The sequence below is a fragment of the Rhamphochromis longiceps genome, linkage group LG12 (genome assembly GCF_057381845.1).
Source record: "Rhamphochromis longiceps isolate RC_006_pf linkage group LG12, R_longiceps_female_GT1.1, whole genome shotgun sequence".
NCBI lineage: Eukaryota > Metazoa > Chordata > Actinopteri > Cichliformes > Cichlidae > Rhamphochromis > Rhamphochromis longiceps.
The window spans coordinates 20367373-20383625 of NC_140568.1; the positions used below are offsets into that span (position 1 = coordinate 20367373).

General features: G+C 41.2%; 2 protein-coding genes and 2 long non-coding RNA genes across 6 annotated transcripts; 2 read left to right on the forward strand and 2 right to left on the reverse strand.

Annotated features, from left to right (window-relative positions):
* Positions 1–1021: 1021 nt before the first annotated feature.
* On the reverse strand, positions 1022–6779 carry LOC146657212 (E3 ubiquitin-protein ligase RNF34-like). 3 transcript variants are annotated; one of them, XM_085425148.1, is made up of 8 exons: positions 6630–6779; positions 5886–6104; positions 4756–5142; positions 4242–4304; positions 3707–3908; positions 2199–2228; positions 1938–1979; positions 1022–1420 (listed from the first exon to the last, which is right to left on the reverse strand). In XM_085425148.1, exons 1-8 carry the CDS (start codon positions 6633–6635, stop codon positions 1233–1235), a joined length of 1137 nt encoding a protein of 378 aa, XP_085281274.1. In that variant the 5' UTR covers positions 6636–6779; the 3' UTR covers positions 1022–1232. The 3 variants fall into 3 exon arrangements, with proteins under 3 accessions (XP_085281274.1, XP_085281275.1, XP_085281276.1); XM_085425149.1 differs by lacking the exon at positions 1938–1979; XM_085425150.1 differs by lacking the exons at positions 1938–1979; positions 2199–2228.
* A 709-nt stretch (positions 6780–7488) lies between these two features.
* On the forward strand, positions 7489–8575 carry LOC146657213 (uncharacterized). The gene is made up of 3 exons (XR_014914040.1): positions 7489–7639; positions 8049–8253; positions 8470–8575. It is a non-coding gene; the product is annotated as an uncharacterized LOC146657213 (long non-coding RNA).
* A 759-nt stretch (positions 8576–9334) lies between these two features.
* LOC146657214 (uncharacterized) lies at positions 9335–12580 on the forward strand. The gene is made up of 3 exons (XM_085426774.1): positions 9335–9367; positions 9484–11091; positions 11675–12580. The coding sequence occupies exons 1-3, from the start codon at positions 9335–9337 to the stop codon at positions 11765–11767; spliced, it is 1734 nt and encodes a 577-aa protein (XP_085282900.1). The 3' UTR covers positions 11768–12580.
* Positions 12581–15219: 2639 nt separating this feature from the next.
* Positions 15220–16077, reverse strand: LOC146657215 (uncharacterized). The gene is made up of 3 exons (XR_014914162.1): positions 15919–16077; positions 15638–15793; positions 15220–15399 (listed from the first exon to the last, which is right to left on the reverse strand). It is a non-coding gene; the product is annotated as an uncharacterized LOC146657215 (long non-coding RNA).
* Between the last annotated feature and the right edge of the window lie 176 nt (positions 16078–16253).

Sequence of the window (16253 nt, forward strand, 5' to 3'; positions counted from 1 at the left end):
TAAATATAAACTGAACCCAATCCCTGGGCCACTTCAATCAAATAATTAAAAAAAAAAAATAGATATATACATATCTCATATGGATCCATATATGCAAATATACATCAAGTCATTAACTTCTATTTACTTCCTATATCACAGGTGTCAGTAAACTCATAGCTATATCTTTGAATAGTTAGTTCAATACATTACTCCTACATGAGAAAATTCAACTCGTTAAGACACTTCATTCCATTCTCAACAATACACGACAAATAAAAACAAAATAAAAAAAACAGTTCCGCGGGAGGTGGTTGGGGAAGGTGGTGGGATGAGTTAGCACCGGTTTTCGTACTTTGTCTCCACTAAAGAGACAAATCAAGAGGTGACAGCGGAGGTTAGCTATTGCTGTAACGACAGACGTTGTGTGATCATTTAAAATGTGTAATGCATACAAGTAGCTATGTAACAAAATAAGTGAACAGAACAATTATATGTCAACTCCATCTGAAAAATCACAGCGGCTTTGAACTCAAGCAGCTCAAAGATAAGCACGCATTAACTCAGCTACTATTAGGTCGCTTGCGAGTAGTGGATCAACACAGTTGTGAAGAAAAGTGCTTTCTGGTCAAACATGCTGAGGAATCAACAATCCAACACTAACCCTCACAGCTGAAGGAAGGGGGGAGAAAAAAAAAGAAAAAAAAAAAAGGTGAGAAGCATAAGGGCATGACGCATTATTTGGCACCTAGTTCACACTCTCCTATGTTGAGCTTCAGCATGTGCCCTCGCCCTCATGAAGATATGTAGTCACTTGCAGCAGTTGTTAAGTGAGGTGCTCTCAGGAATGCCCAGCAGAGTAGAGAACCAGCTACAGTTTACAGGCAGATCTGAGGGTGAAGCGTTGTTTAACAAGACTGCACGCGGCTCGTGCCGCACATTCTTTGCTTTGAAAAACTGTAAGAAATACATTTAAGACATTTGAGAATAAACACAGATATGGAAGATATGTTAACTTGAGGAATGACTTGCTGGAGGGTACGTTCCTACGCTCTGCCCACTCGTGAAAGCGAATAGTCAAAATTCTTCAGAAAGACATTTCTTAGATTTCACTGTGCAAATAAAGTGAGACCTCAGGGAATACAAACATCCACAGACTGAGTCTTTTGGGGATTTGAAGGTTACGAGCTGCATTGTTGAGGTTAAGGTACAGTTTCAGTCTGAAGCAGGTGCAGTGGTGCTGCAGAGGTGCATTAGGATTTGAAGACGTGCACAGCTCTCACGACGTACTGCCTGCAGATCGGGCATTCATTCATCCTCTTGCCGCACTTGGTGCAAGTGACCATGTGTCCACACTCCAGGAGGACGCAGTCGATCGTAGCGTCCATGCAGATCCTGCAGAGGTTGTCGTCGTGAATCGTCAGTGGACAGTTCTCCCCATCTGCGAGAAAAGAGAGTGATATAACCACACAATGAGTAAAGGGTAAGAGAGCACTGGAATACTCAAAGCTTCACAAAGCACCCTTGTCTGATCGAGGTAGGTCATGCCCACAATCGCCTGCAAAATAACAACCCCTGCAGTTTCTAAGTGTCAAGATGTTACTATGTCAACCACACAATTTTGATCTCTAGAAGCAAGCTCAGAGTGAACACACAGGGCTGACATACTCCAGTTTTCAATATAATTACTTCACATATTCCACACACACACACACACGAATAGATGAAGGAGATTGCTCCACCATGAAAATCAATCTTCAATTTTCTTAAGTGGGATAAATGAACATTCAACTTTCATCCTCAATGCAACATCAATATCCCCTCACAGGAAGAACCACGTATGGAAATGTTTCAAAGAAATGGGTCGAATGGAAAATGAGAACAGGTTCACAACGAACACTGGTGCGGTGCAGATGGGTTCATAGATGGAACATGTGACCACAAGGTATAAGCCTTACCTCCAATGGCACCATTGCAGATGGGAGGGGGGAAGGTCATCACTTTATGAGGGAGGAGTAAAGCAAGCGCGAGACATATCAACAGGAGTCTAAACGAAAAACTCGTTCAAATGACCCTACCTGTGTGAGTTATCAATAGCACTCGCAGTAAATAATATTGTCAGAGGAAGCAGAGATATTTAGTTTCAGTGGTTAAAAACAGGATGTAGTTCCAACAATGACATCTAGGACACTGCACACAGAAGTTGGGTGAAAACTTACCTGTGGTTACAGTGCTGCTCACATTTTCCACTGCAAGAGAAATAAATGAAATGTACTGACACACTTCATTCGACCACACAACATGATGCAGTTGAAAAGGTTTGTAAACTCTTTGAAGTTAGCTGGATTTCTATGTTTAACTTGCTGATAAAATGCGGTCTGATATTAATTATAAACACAGCTCTACTTCTACTGTCTTTATTATCTTTATTACTGGCTCACAGTACAGGCTGGAGAAGGTTAACTCTACAGTTTATTAAATGGTACAGTCTGTTTTTGTAAGCAACCACAGCTTTTTTAAACATTTCCTATAGCTGCTCGAGACTTGCACAACTGTCAGGAGGAATTTAGATTCAAGCCGCCTACATAATGGTTTCAGTTCATCAGTAATTCTAAAATATCTTGATTCTTCTTTAGGTCATCTCAGTTAAATTAAGGTCAGGACTTCTGATTTTCTCCTATTCACAGCAATGGCTGTAAAAAAAGACTTCTGGTCCTCTAGATGTCTGTAGGACAGGGCCTCAGTGACTTATTTTGGATTATACCGAATAAGAAATTAGCTTTAGTTTGTAAATCTTGGTTATACTACATTCCAAAAAACAGGATTATGGATGTCGTGCTGCCGGCTTGTGATTGACAAGTTGTTAGCTAATAAGTAAGCACTTTCACTGTTAGCCTAGCCACCCTCATCAAATCAGTTTGTATTTATTTCTTTTTCAAATGAAAAAAAAAAAAAAAAAAAAAGATGGCAAGGATGAAAATACAAATCTCAAGACTTCAAAACACAACATCAGAAACAAACAGATGACATCACGGTAGCTACGCCCACCTTTTACACTGTGCACTGACCGCGCTTCACAGATAGGTGTGAAGGACTTTTCTTCACTCCAAACATACCGCTGTGTTCACTTAAACTTTTGTTGGCTGAACATATCCTACAATAATGTCCTACAACTTTTAGGATATCCAGAAGATCTGTAGTAGTTTACGTTAATCGTATCCTATTGTTCAGTGATTTTTCTCAAAATTTACACATGACCAAAGATTTCAGCCTTCTGAGAGACTGAGCAGGCTGCTTAATGCTTCGCACCACACCAGTCGCTTTTTGTTCTTGAGAACAGCAGACTTAATAAAGACATGCAAGGACTGGTTACTAACCTGAAAGGTAACCTCTATCCTCTATTACCTGAACACTGGACTTTTTAGAGAAGTAATTAGCACAGAGGTTAATAAACTCTTCCAGCCTGGACTGTGAGTATCTATTCAGAGTCTTTAATAAAGATGCGACAAAATGAGTGTTTGTGTTTTATTAGTTTAGTCACATTTGTCTGTGATTGTTATTTAGATGAAGATAAGACCACGTTTATGTGCAAAAGATCTTAACTATTACAAACATTTCATATACTATAGATGATTTCTATAGGAAATAAAAAAACAGGACTGCTTTAGAGCTGACAGCCCCCCCTCCCCCCACAGGATTTAAACACAGTAAGAAAGTTAATACCCACATGATTTCCTGTTCTCTTCAGTCTCCCTGTAAAGTCTGCTGACACGCTCCACCAGCTCCCACTTCTCACAGCACCCTGAATAGTTGACAAAATTCCTGGCCAGTATCTCTTTCAGCTGCCTGACAGACAGGCCCTCAATATCCCGTAAACTGGAGATGTCTGAGAGGGATGCTCTGGCCCAACGTCGAGTCTGAGGACTAACCTACAGGACAGGAAACACCACTAAATGAAATATTATGCACACAATACTCTTTTTTCATCATATTCTGCTTCTTGTTAATCATTATAATTTATTTGTTTGTTTGTTTTTTAAACTGTCTGCAAACATGAACGCATAACTGAGTTTTCATATCTCCAAGTAAGCAGAACTGTTTCTGGGATCTTAGATGAATAAAATTCTTTTCATTGATTTTCAACCCAAGTCACCCAAAAGCATCTAAGCATTCATCACACTGCTCTCTAATACTTGCACCACAGTTTTATCAGCAATAATGCATGAATTCACTTTTATTAAAAGGAAAATAAATAGAAAGACCTCAGGAGTGTCTTCACTGGGATCCAAGTTGAGAAGAGACACTGATGTACCGTCTCCCAAATCCTGAAAGGCAACAACAAACATCGTATGCACTGCACACAAGAAGCATGCCGCCAACAGAAGATTAGGATTAGACAGACCTCAGCCAGCCCATTGATACACTGGAAACAACAATGCCTGGTACGTTCCATTCAAAGACAAGCTTACTGCTCTATAATCAGGCCTGGTACAAGTATTTATAGTGGCTCCTGGCTGCTTGAGGTTGGGCTCTCTTCTAGCTTATTTGCTTTCTTTTATTGCTTTCTAGAGTCCTGATTTGTTTTTATTTAGTTGGTGTGCAAATTTAGCTGAAAGGATGAGCAGTGAACTCTAACCGACTCATTTTCTGGAAAACACTCACGTGAATTTCTTAGAAATGTATGCGTTGCACCAACAGAAAAGTATTACTACATAAATATCTGTAGAGGTCTGGAGAGTATGTTATTTGCATACATGTGTTTAACCTGGTTCTGACCTGGTTGGTGTCAGAGCTATCGCTCCTGCTGAGCGCTTCCTCCTGAGAGGCAGCGAACGCAGACAGCTCGGAGGCAGACTGTGTGGTAGAAGGGGTTGGAGTGTACAGGGAACGCGACTGAAGGCTGGTCATGTCGGGGTCCTCCTCTTCCTCGATTCCTTGATGACAGAGAACCAAGTCCACCAGATCTTCCTTCTCCCTGCAGGTGTCGGTGGGGATGTTACGCAGCAGCAAGTACTGACGCAGGTCCTTCACTCTGAGACGCATGAGCCGCGGCCGCTGAAAGGCCGTCGCCTTCAGCAAATGACACGTGGCACAAATGCGTAAATTCTCCTGAAGCACGGAGCACAGAGAGCAGAAGCTCTTCTTGCAGTCGCAGCAAATATACTGAGGAAGATAAACAAGGTGATGGAAATGAGGGAATTAGTGATTTATGCACACCTTCCGCCATGTGCTACTGCAAGGTATCTCATCGCAGGAAGACGTCACAGACAAAAATGTAACCCGTCTCATTCTCCTCCTTATATGCACATATATTTTATAATAAATATTGCTGTTACAGTCAAAACAGGAAAAATACCAAAACCATTTAATAAATCACTGAATGCCACCAGAGCTTTATTGCATTTCTATCACTCACATCTGCTCTTCCCATGCAGACAGAGACAGGAGGTGCTTTCTTTCATGTGACAAACATCAAAGAGTAATAAATGCAAGATATGGGATTAGACCGGCATGGTGGTGTGCAGAGGGTTCAGACAGAGTGAGAGCCTGAGCATGAAGATATTAGAGCACTAGCATGTTGGTCCATCTGCCTCCCAACTTGTGCCTTTTTGTCCCAGGACAAATAAATATTCATCATGTCAGCACTCTAGAAAACCAGTTAGCCTCTTTTTAACTATTTGAATTCGTTTAAACCTTTATAATTACATGCTTTTTTCTTCAAAAAAAAAAAAAAAAAGAAAAAAGAAAAAAAAAGAACACCCATTAAAAATGCACATGAGAAAATGAGCTAAGCACGCACACTCTCCATGCCCACAGTACTTCTGTCTAAATAATTCATTTAATATGTTTCCTCCTTATCAGACCAGGTAATATGTTTGTATTAGACAGAACACCCAGGCACCTACCTTCCTCCTGAAGACTGAGAAGGCCTGACCACAGGCCTTGCATACAAGACTGGGACTCCCTGAGCTGGTGGGCGGGTACGTGGAATATCCCGCACTGGGGGCAAATCTGAAGGGTCCAGCACCGGCCCCGAACCCTGGCTGCTGGCCTCTGACGGCCCCAGTACCCATGACTTCATTCAGCAGACCACAGCATGAAGCCCACATGGAAGAGGCCCCTGCCTGACATTTACAAAACACCTTTACTTCAGTATTTAGTGTCTTCACGTTGAATCCTGAAGAACATCTTGTTCTTACTGACAATATGTCAGCCACAAAGGCCCATCAGTATAATTTATACACGGTTACCACAAGCACCACAAGGTCACATATATGTGCATATTATACATGATTATAATACATGAAACTACTAGAAGGGGTTTGTACGAGCTGTTCATAAAGCACAAGATGTGAATAGATAAAGTAAATGTCAACAGTAAAAGCACTTAAGGTACCTAATGTCACAAAAAAGCAGAAAAAAAGCTAGACCAATATTCACCTGGAAACCTAATGTAACTAAATAATCTTAACGTCAAATCAGTGTTGAGTGACAGGTGCCAGAGTGGCTGTTTGTCCGGCCGTTTTGAGTATTTAGCCAGCACAAGCCCAGAAACGTCAGCGACCTGAAGCTTGCGTTAGCCGTTTGGTGCTAGCGAAAAGCTAATCAGACAGATAATTGGAACAAAGGTTATGTAAAGAAAAAAATACCTTCATTGCAACTCCGGCGTGTCTACCAAGACAAAAGAGACTGTCAGTGTAACCATTGCAATGCGTAGCGTCGCTTATTTAGATAAAGTATCTTCTCTGAACGTAATGTGATGAAACCAACTCCCGAGTCCACCGCCGCTGTACTGCTGCTTCTGTGGTCTTATTGCAGCCAGGCGACGCATTAGTGCCACCTACTGTTAACTTGCAGAAATTGTCCACAAAAATGAACAAAAATATGTAGGCACTTTATAATCAAATTTCGCCAAAACAAACACAAATGAAGATAATAATTTTAGAAGATAAGATAGACTGATTCGCAGACAGTGATAATCCTATCTTTGCTCTGAAACAGACAAACAAATATTAATTTAAGTTTTAATTCATCATCATTCCACAAGTGTGCCCCTTCTAATTCTTCTCAGGTTGCCACTCTTTGAACCATAAACAGATACTTCAATAATGACTGTTATTTTTTTTTATATACATATGCTCTTGTAATTCTATTTATACGGAGCTTTTGCGAGATCTCGCAAAAGTCCGTCTTAATTTTTTTTCTCCCATGTCCCCTGCGGGGCTCCATAGTTTTGGATGCGCTCGGCTCCAACCAATCAGACCAATTAATGCAGACGGCGCACTGTCACTAATCCCGTAACTGCACACTACCCATAATCCTCAACCGCCGTTGCTATGGAAATGAAGATAACAACAGCTTGGTGCTACCCGTTATTCCTTTATTTACTCTAAAATAATAACCAGCGATAATACGAAAATAAACTGGCCCAGTGTTTAATTATGTAATTACAAATTGCAAATGTTATTTTTTTATTTAATTTTTTTACAAATTGCAATATTTATCTACAGCGCGCCTTTAGCGACATGTCAACAGATCTTAAGCAAGGCGATTGGATGGTTCTTACTGCAATGCATCTTGGGAGTCGTAGTAAATGTATCTTTCAACTCACGGTCCTGCAGCGAATTTTTCGACTCGACACGAGGCAGATCCTAGCTAAGTAAGTTGTGATAAACTGTGGGTAATTTGCATGTTAAACTGATATTAAACTTGAAATGTTTTCACAGAGCAGTCTGTGTACCAAGAGAACTACTTCTGCAAAAGTTTATTTAATTTTATTTTTGGTGATGTATTCTCATGTGTAAGACACTTGCTTGGCCACCCAGCTAATGTTAGTACTGCTCTATTTTAGCAATGTATCTTTTCTGTAATCAATTCAGTTTTTTTTAACCCTATTGACGTAATTAACTCAATATTAATGACTTTAATCTCGTAATTGATTTTTTTTCTAAATATGGTGTAATACTGCCTCGTAATATAAGTTATTTCTTTGGTCATAAATTATTTTTGTAATCATTTAACCAAAACAGACCTGAAATGATCCCTACATGTTCCATTTTCATTTGCAGAAATGACAAAGCCAAAAACCAAACCATGCCCTTCCTGTCAGGCTCCAAACACCTGCAACAGGAAGACATGCAGTGGATGCCTGGGCAGCCTGAACGTAAAGGAGTGATTGAAAAAAAACAAGAACAGTTTAAAAACAGTAACTGGGCTGCCTCTGTTAAAAACAACAGAAATGCGAGCAGGATGGTTAATTCAGCCCAGTTGTCAGTAAGTTTAAAAGTTCTGATCTAATAAGTGGTTGGTCTGCTAGACAATTCTTTATTAATCACAGTTGTCAATGTTTTCTTGTATATCATGAAGTAAGAAACTAACAAGACATGTATATACACATAAAATATTAATTTATAAAAGAGCATAAATAAAAACGTTATTCACATCAGAATAACATCATCACACTATGCTTTGTCCATTATCTGTAACCAGGTGTCCTTATCAGGTAGCCTATCCTAGCTGTCTTTGGGTGATACTCATGGTACACCCTAGATAAGAAGGCAGATCACCACGGGGTACACAGAGACAAACAAGATGGTGAGGATGAGGATAGTTAACAGTCACCAGCTATTCTATTCTATTCTACTCTACTCTACTCTATTCTGTTCTGTTCTATTCTATTCTATTATTCAGCCAAGGTTCAGACCAGTAACCTTCTTGCTGTGAGGTGACAGCTGCCCTACATGTCCTGTTGCTAACATAAAATAGTGTTATATATGCCTTATTACCTCCCCATGTGGTGTTCACATCACCAAAGCTAGCCATACTGAACCTCTGGTGTTACCCACCTGAACAATTTTGTATGTGTGTGTGTGTATAGTATGGTCTTTCACACTCAAGTATATACAAATGTAATTTTAAAAATCTTCACGAAAACCAGACCTGATAATTCTCTTCGAGACTTTCTAGTATAACAAATGTTATAATGTTACCAATATGAACACCAAGATTCTTAAATAACTTATATACTTCTTAAGAGGTTACCTGATTACCTCCCTGAGGTAGTTAGCATCACCATTGTACAAAACTCCTAAGTCACAGTACTAGCTTGAAGTGTCAAATGTTATGCACTACAAAGTCAGGAAAGTAGTGTCATCAGAGGAAAAAAGTCATTAGCTATCTGGATTTATAGTCACACTCATTAATTTATTAATGTACAATGTAGAAAAGCACTACAGATGTCACACTACCCTAGAGGGCACTTGTACTGAATGATTTGAGTCAGTGAGTGTGTGAGATGACATATTTGATGCCAATATTCACAAGTTGTAACTTTAGTAAAAACTTAACTGAAAACATGCAAATCACTACTTATGTGTTTATGTGTACTGTACATTTTTTCAACCCATTTTAATGAATATTTAATATTTAAAATTTTGCAGAATTACAAGCTTCACCTCCTGCTAAAAGTTCTACACCAGCAGCTGGATCATCCTCTGCTGACAGTGTCGATGCTGGACCAGTCCCAGACCCAGAGGCTCTAAACGAGGAATTTATTCTTCATTTAGAGCCTGTACCAACATCTTCCCTCTGTCAGCCTCCTGCATCCTCCTCTTCATCTCTGCTTCCTCCTGCATCCTCCTCTCCGTCTCTGCTTCCTCCTGCATCCTCCTCTTCATCTCTGCTTTCTCCTGTATCCTCCTCTCCATCTCTGCTTCCTCCTGCATCCTCCTCTTCATCTCTGCTTCCTCCTGCATCCTCCTCTTCATCTCTGCTTCCTCCTGCATCCTCCTCTTCATCTCTGCTTTCTCCTGCATCCTCCTCTTCATCTCTGCTTCCTCCTGCATCCTCCTCTCCGTCTCTGCTTTCTCCTGCATCCTCCTCTTCCCTCTCTCAGCCTCCTGCATCCTCCTCTTCATCTCTGCTTCCTCCTGCATCCTCCTCTCCGTCTCTGCTTCCTCCTGCATCCTCCTCTTCATCTCTGCTTTCTCCTGCATCCTCCTCTTCATCTCTGCTTTCTCCTGCATCCTCCTCTCCATCTCTGCTTCCTCCTGCATCCTCCTCTTCATCTCTGCTTTCTCCTGCATCCTCCTCTCCATCTCTGCTTTCTCCTGCATCCTCCTCTTCGTCTCTGCTTCCTCCTGCATCCTCCTCTCCGTCTCTGCTTCCTCCTGCATCCTTCTCTTCGTCTCCGCTTCCTCCTCTCCGTCTCTGCTTCCTCCTGCATCCTCCTCTCCATCTCTGCTTCCTCCTGCATCTTCCTCTTCATCTCTGCTTCCTCCTGCATCCTCCTCTTCATCTCTGCTTCCTCCTGCATCTTCCTCTCTGTCCTCTCCATCTCTGCTTCCTCCTGCATCCTCCTCTTCATCTCTGCTTCCTCCTGCATCCTCCTCTTCATCTCTGCTTCCTCCTGCATCCTCCTCTTCATCTCTGCTTTCTCCTGCATCCTCCTCTTCATCTCTGCTTCCTCCTGCATCCTCCTCTCCGTCTCTGCTTTCTCCTGCATCCTCCTCTTCCCTCTCTCAGCCTCCTGCATCCTCCTCTTCATCTCTGCTTCCTCCTGCATCCTCCTCTTCGTCTCTGCTTCCTCCTGCATCCTTCTCTTCATCTCTGCTTTCTCCTGCATCCTCCTCTTCATCTCTGCTTCCTCCTGCATCCTCCTCTTCATCTCTGCTTTCTCCTGCATCCTCCTCTCCATCTCTGCTTCCTCCTGCATCCTCCTCTTCATCTCTGCTTTCTCCTGCATCCTCCTCTCCATCTCTGCTTTCTCCTGCATCCTCCTCTCCATCTCTGCTTTCTCCTGCATCCTCCTCTCCGTCTCTGCTTCCTCCTGCATCCTCCTCTCCGTCTCTGCTTCCTCCTGCATCCTCCTCTCCATCTCTGCTTCCTCCTGCATCTTCCTCTCCATCTCTGCTTCCTCCTGCATCCTCCTCTTCATCTCTGCTTCCTCCTGCATCTTCCTCTCTGTCCTCTCCATCTCTGCTTCCTCCTGCATCCTCCTCTTCGTCTCTGCTTCCTCCTGCATCCTCCTCTCCATCTCCACATCCTGCATCTCCCTCAATTTCTACGGTGTACACCTCGGATGTCCCAAACAAAACAAAAGGACAAGGAAAGGTTAGATGTTATGGTACTGTAAATGTACGAAACATATGAATATATGAAGAGATAGTAGACAGGAGAGTTGTAAATGTAAGTAATTTAGCCTGCTGTTGTGCAGATTTGTTTGCGTCTTTGGACTTCCCGGATTTGAACTGTGCCTGACTGACTATCTATAAGCTTTTGTATTTGATGAATCTACACTAATTCAGCCACTGAGTCTGTATTTCGCTCCAAATAGGACATTAAATAAGAACATACCACCTGATACGACCTGGTCGTGCTGCCTTCCTGATGTTTACGTTCTTTAAAGTCCTCCTGACATCATGCTCAGAAGGAGTGATTGATGTGGAGGTGCTCCTTCCCATTCAGTAACATCTGCTTCAGTTAGTTTTGCTTGTGAGCCACAATGTAAGCAGTGTTGCTTTGCTGACATGCACTCGATGCTGGCAGTACAAGCATTGTAGTGGTTCTTATGTTTTTGTAAACTAATTGTATAATATATTGAGCCATTCAATAGTACACAAATGTTTATAAGCTCCTTTTTGTATGCAACTTGCATGTCTTTCTTAATTAATTGTTTGTTTATCATGTTTTTTAGGAAAAAGAAGAAGTTAAAGTCAAGTGGAAACCCTGCTCAACATGGTATGTAGTAACAACTTTGTTGGACGGGAACAGACATTCATATTGTTGATAAATAGTTATCACCTCAATTTGAATTCATGTATTTGGACTAAAGTAAATTGGGAGCTTTTAGCTATCGAGCTCCTCTTCTGTGAGGAGCTTGATAGCTGTCCACCTCCAAAGTCCATTATGAGTTTTGGAGGTGGACATGGTCAACACTTTTAAGAGTAGGCATAAGACTTTACTTCTTTATAGAGCTTATAGTTAGGGCTGGTTCAGCTCAGCCCTTAGTTATGCTGTAATAGGACCAGACTGCTGGGGGTTAGTGTCCCCCCCCCCTCTCTGTCTGTCTCTTTCAGGGTTATGCAGGCTCAGTATTGGTTGAAGATGCAGTCACGTCTCCTTTTACTGAAAACTCTCCCCCTCTCCCTCACCATCTGTAAACATACATGTCTCAGTAATGCAGTTCATGCATGTTACTAACTAGACTTCTTCCCTGGAGTTTCTGTGCTCTCTCATCCAGCAGGTTCCGATGGATCGTGGCTGCTGCTGTGGTCCTGCTTGACATCTACTACATATATTATTACTCTCTGACTTGATTTATATTACAATGAAGGTGTATAAAGCATGACATGAATATAGAAGATATTTCATCCTAAAAAATTGTCATATGTCACAACCTAAATTATCCTATTTTGTGTGTGCTTGTCGTTGTTTTTTGTTATGTTTTTCTCCTGACAGTGGCAAAGTGTGGGATGACACATGGGAACCTGCGCAGTTTTACACACAGTAAACCAGGCACCACAGGTCGCAGAGATCGCACAGTTCACAGTTTGTAGTTCAGCATAAAAGTTCAAAATAAAATATTTACTATACATTTCAACCAGTGTCAGTCTCTGTTTCACTCTCTAATTGTGGCTTAAGTACCTAACACATTCATGAATCTGATCGATCAATATCTTCCCTGCACTCGATATCTCATAGTTTTACATATCAGCCAACATTATTGTCTACATCCTCATAAATATAGAAGTGACTTGCTTATTATAACATATTACAAGTTAAAGTAATACTGCACTGCACGTATAGTAAGTAACACCTACTGTGTATGGGAGCCTAAAGCAAAGTTAACTGCACCAGTACCAGCTTCAGAACATATTGCATATTATGTTTCTACCTTTTTGTAATATGTCATGTTTAGATGCAGTGACAATTGCACATTTGGAGTTGTGGTCATATGTGGTTTTTAAATATATATATACACAGGGTATTAGAAAAAAATTGACATTTTTTGTTATTTTTCTTGTTTGTTTGCACATTATTATTGTGTACATATTACATATGTAACATTATTGTTAATATTATTATTAGATATCAAAGATACAATTTGATTGAGGGTTTTCCTGTCATAATTTCAATACAAATGCAATTACACACGTAAACAATAGGATCAAAATAAACTTTTAAAAAGTCTGGTGATCAAATGCTGATTTTCAAAACATTCTAGAGGAAAATAAGAGATAAAATAATCTGAACAGTAACAGTGATCTTGGATGATGATTCAATGATTCTGTTTCAATCAATAGGTTCGTATCTATGACAATAATTTGATAAGTTTAACAGGTTGGTTTAGGCCTGGCAATACTGGAAATATTCACAAACTTTTGTTTTTGAAGAATGTTTATCTTTTTTGGGATGAAGCTATCTGGCAAAATGTTGTGGATTGATTTGCCATGTTCAACCACTGTTACACCAAACTCTCTCACTTATAACATGATAAAGGCCTCTTACTCTGTGTCATGGATTTTCTGTCGTTTTGGGGACACGGGGCCAAAGTCTGAGGCAATAAGTCAGATCAAAGAAGGCAATGTTTCTAAAATGGGAGTTTACTTATGTCATTATATATATCCAGGAATATGTGCCTGAGGATAGTTGTCATGAATTCAATATTAAATCAAAGTATTCCTTAATTACCACAGCTGACACGAGTTCTCCATAGTTGCCTGCTGTCTCAGGATCTGTCTCCAAAAAGGACCAGGGAGCGCTAACATGTTATGTTCTAAACTGATGAAGAAAATGCACATTAAACATAACATAAACTTACTGAGTGAAGTAATGTCAAGAGGATTCCTTTAGCTCCTATTGGGTTGGTTCCTTGATCAGTGCAATACAGAATCATTAATCTGGTTTTATGTAGTGTCCTTAAAACATGTCAAAATGGGGCTCACTAGTCTGTGTGGCCTCCATATGCCTGTATGACCTCCCTACAACACCTGGGCATGCTCCTGATGAAGTGGCAGATGCTCTCCTGATGGATCTCCACCCAGACTCCAGGACTAAAGCATCTGCCCACTCCTGGACATTTTGTGGTGCAGTTGGTGGATGGAGCGAGACATGATGTCCCAGATGTCCTCAATTGGATTCAGGTCTGGGGAATGGGCGGGCCAGTCCACAGCATCAATGCCTTCGTCTTGCAGGAACTGCTGACACACTCCAGCCACATGAGGTCTAGGATTGTCGTGCATTAGGAGGAAACCGGGGCCAACCGCACCAGCATATGGTCTCACAAGGGGTCTGAGGATCTCATCTCAGTACCTAATGGCAGTCAGGCTACCTCTGCCGAACACATGGAGGGCTGTGCAGCTCCCCAAAGAAATGCCACCCCACACCAAAACTGACCCACTGCCAAACTCATGCTGGAGGATGTTGCAGGCAGCAGAAGGTTCTCCACGGCGTCTCCAGACTCTGTCACAAGTGCTCAGTGTGAACCTGCCTTCATCCATGAGGAGCAAAGTTGCCAATCTTTGTGTTCTCTGGCAAATGCCAAACATCCGGCATAGTGTTGGGCTGTAAGCACAACCCCCACCTGTGGACGTCGGGCCCTCATAACACCCTCATGGAGTCAGTTTCTGACCGTTTGAGCAGACGTGCACATTTGTGGCCTGCTGGAGGTCATTTTGCACAGCTCTGGCCTTTCTTTCCTACCCCACAGTACCTTCCCTTACCATTCGTTTCCTACTCTTTTACTTCTTTGATGACGGTTGTCTTTCTAGATAAGCAATTTCATTTGCTCTGGGGCGAGTCACTGGCTCGGGTGCATTCTGGGACAGTCAGTTCACCAGTGTGCTGGCATGCTTCTTAACAAACACCACTACAGCAAACATCTCAATTGTACTTGTTGATTTCTTCGACAAAACACTGAACAAAAAAATGCACTTGTGAGTGTGCTGCCTGGTGCTTTTAAATTTTGTGATAATTTGAGCAGCCCAGAAAGCATCCCATAAATTAAATTGTGTTATCATATCTGAACATGTACACTAGTCATTAAATTAGATGGGAAAGAATGATTCAGGGTAAACAACTGCACCAAGGAAATTCCATTTTTCTTCTCAAAATGTAAAATGTCTGTTGAAAAATCACATTAAACAGAGATGTGATTAACTTTTTATTTTACCAAACATAACATCAATGATGACACAATCAGTCTTCATCAGAAGTGCTCAAATCACTCTCAGTGGCATCGTCTGGAATGTCTTCCTCCTCCTCCGAGTCCATTTCCAGGAGTGGTTGGTGGCTGAGGATTCTCTTGTACACGTCCTTTACTTTGAGCATTTCAGCTTTCAGTTCACTTCTTTCTTTCTTTTTTTAAAACCAGGCTACAGAGTCCCTTCTGTGCATCCTCCGACATGCCAACAAAGGAGGCTGTAAAAAGAACAAAACAAATAAATATGAGTAAAGCAAAAAACAAACAAACAAACAAAAAAACCCTCACCTCATAAACACAAGGAATTAGGATCCTGTCATTAAACTTTTTTTTTAAAGGGAGAAGGCAGTGTTAGCTAGCAATCTAGATATAGGTAAAAGATCTAGTAAGACTTTAGCATCTGCTCTTATTTTCAATCGATTCATCAAAAAATTAATAAATAAAAGATGTGCTTACAGTCTGAGGAGATTGTCCCCAACACCACAGATCACATTCGCAACACTTTCCAGTGATGCCGCATCTCCCTGCAAAGGATCATCTCCTCCTCTCTCAGGCGCCTCACAGCCATCACCTTCTCAAAGACCTTTCTCTTTGTCCGGAGGTCAGCAGCAGCTACGGTTTAACAATATCAGATGGGAAAACATAGTAGCATATTATGATTCAAGAACAAAACATTCAACTACTGCTCAGATACTGGGAGTTTGTTTAAAAAGGATATTTAGAAATCAAGAGCTTACGTTCACTTGTGCTCTGCCAGGGCCAAATGTCGGTCTGCATGAGGGCATCACTGGATACGATTTGCTTTGTTGGTTCAGCGAGCTTGTTGTAGTCATCAGCAGCAGCCGCCGCCAAGCGTTTCTTCTCAACTAAGATGACCTTGCGAATTCTGTGTCGCCTCTTGTTGCCATCTGTAAATAATCATAAAAAATTCACACCTTCACATAATGTATATAGTTACATTTTAATCTACACTCATCAATTTGTTTGCTAGAACAAATCACATCCAGCTCAAACAAACCTGGAGCTGATTTTATTCTGTTTACAAAGTAGCTGTACAAACTAAGTATCAAAC

Excerpts from the sequence above, each read along its gene's own strand:
- LOC146657212 (XM_085425148.1), bottom strand. Across the intron at positions 5,143-5,885 it reads TCTCAGTCTTCAGGAGGAAG|TATATTTGCTGCGACTGCAA; the intron begins GTAGGTGCCTGG and ends TATCTTCCTCAG. Across the intron at positions 1,980-2,198 it reads GAGCAGCACTGTAACCACAG|TGATGACCTTCCCCCCTCCC; the intron begins GTAAGTTTTCAC and ends TCCCTCATAAAG.
- LOC146657214 (XM_085426774.1), top strand. The coding sequence starts at position 9,335 with ATGCAAATCACTACTTATGTGTTTATGTGTACT. Across the intron at positions 9,368-9,483 it reads CTTATGTGTTTATGTGTACT|TGTCGATGCTGGACCAGTCC; the intron begins GTACATTTTTTC and ends CTCTGCTGACAG. Across the intron at positions 11,092-11,674 it reads AAACAAAAGGACAAGGAAAG|GAAAAAGAAGAAGTTAAAGT; the intron begins GTTAGATGTTAT and ends CATGTTTTTTAG.